At 53.6% G+C, this 233-nt stretch overlaps 1 protein-coding gene across 1 annotated transcript in view; it reads left to right on the top strand.

The window, feature by feature from the left end:
- Positions 1–233, top strand: part of KANSL1 (KAT8 regulatory NSL complex subunit 1) — a gene marked incomplete at its 3' end in the record, with an annotated part of 74,432 nt that overhangs the window by 68,078 nt on the left and 6,121 nt on the right. Inside the window, 2 exon segments of the mRNA XM_010073127.1 lie at positions 156–230; position 233. The exon segment at position 233 is cut by the window's right edge and continues 67 nt beyond it. Coding sequence (XP_010071429.1) covers positions 156–230; position 233 — 76 coding nt within the window.

Genomic DNA, 233 nt, shown 5'->3' with positions numbered 1-233 from the left:
CTCTTTCCTGCAAAGTGCTCCCCAGCACTTCCCGTCGCTGGTGCACATGGTCTTTTTCTATCCACTGCCATCCCTCCTTTGGTTTTGGGTTTTTGGGTTTTGCTTTTTTTTTTGCTAATGTCGCTCTTCATTTTCTCCCGCTCTCCTTTGCATAGTGTTGAAGCATCACACGGACGTCGGTGGCCCAAGCTACTTGTCAGCGGCTGGGACCCCCGCACCTCCCCGCCCCATCG

Source organism: Pterocles gutturalis, unplaced genomic scaffold (assembly GCF_000699245.1).
Source record: "Pterocles gutturalis isolate BGI_N339 unplaced genomic scaffold, ASM69924v1 scaffold3337, whole genome shotgun sequence".
NCBI classification, from domain to species: Eukaryota; Metazoa; Chordata; class Aves; order Pterocliformes; family Pteroclidae; genus Pterocles; species Pterocles gutturalis.
The sequence above is the reverse complement of the archived record's forward strand: the minus strand, read 5'-3'. Positions and strand labels throughout refer to the sequence as shown.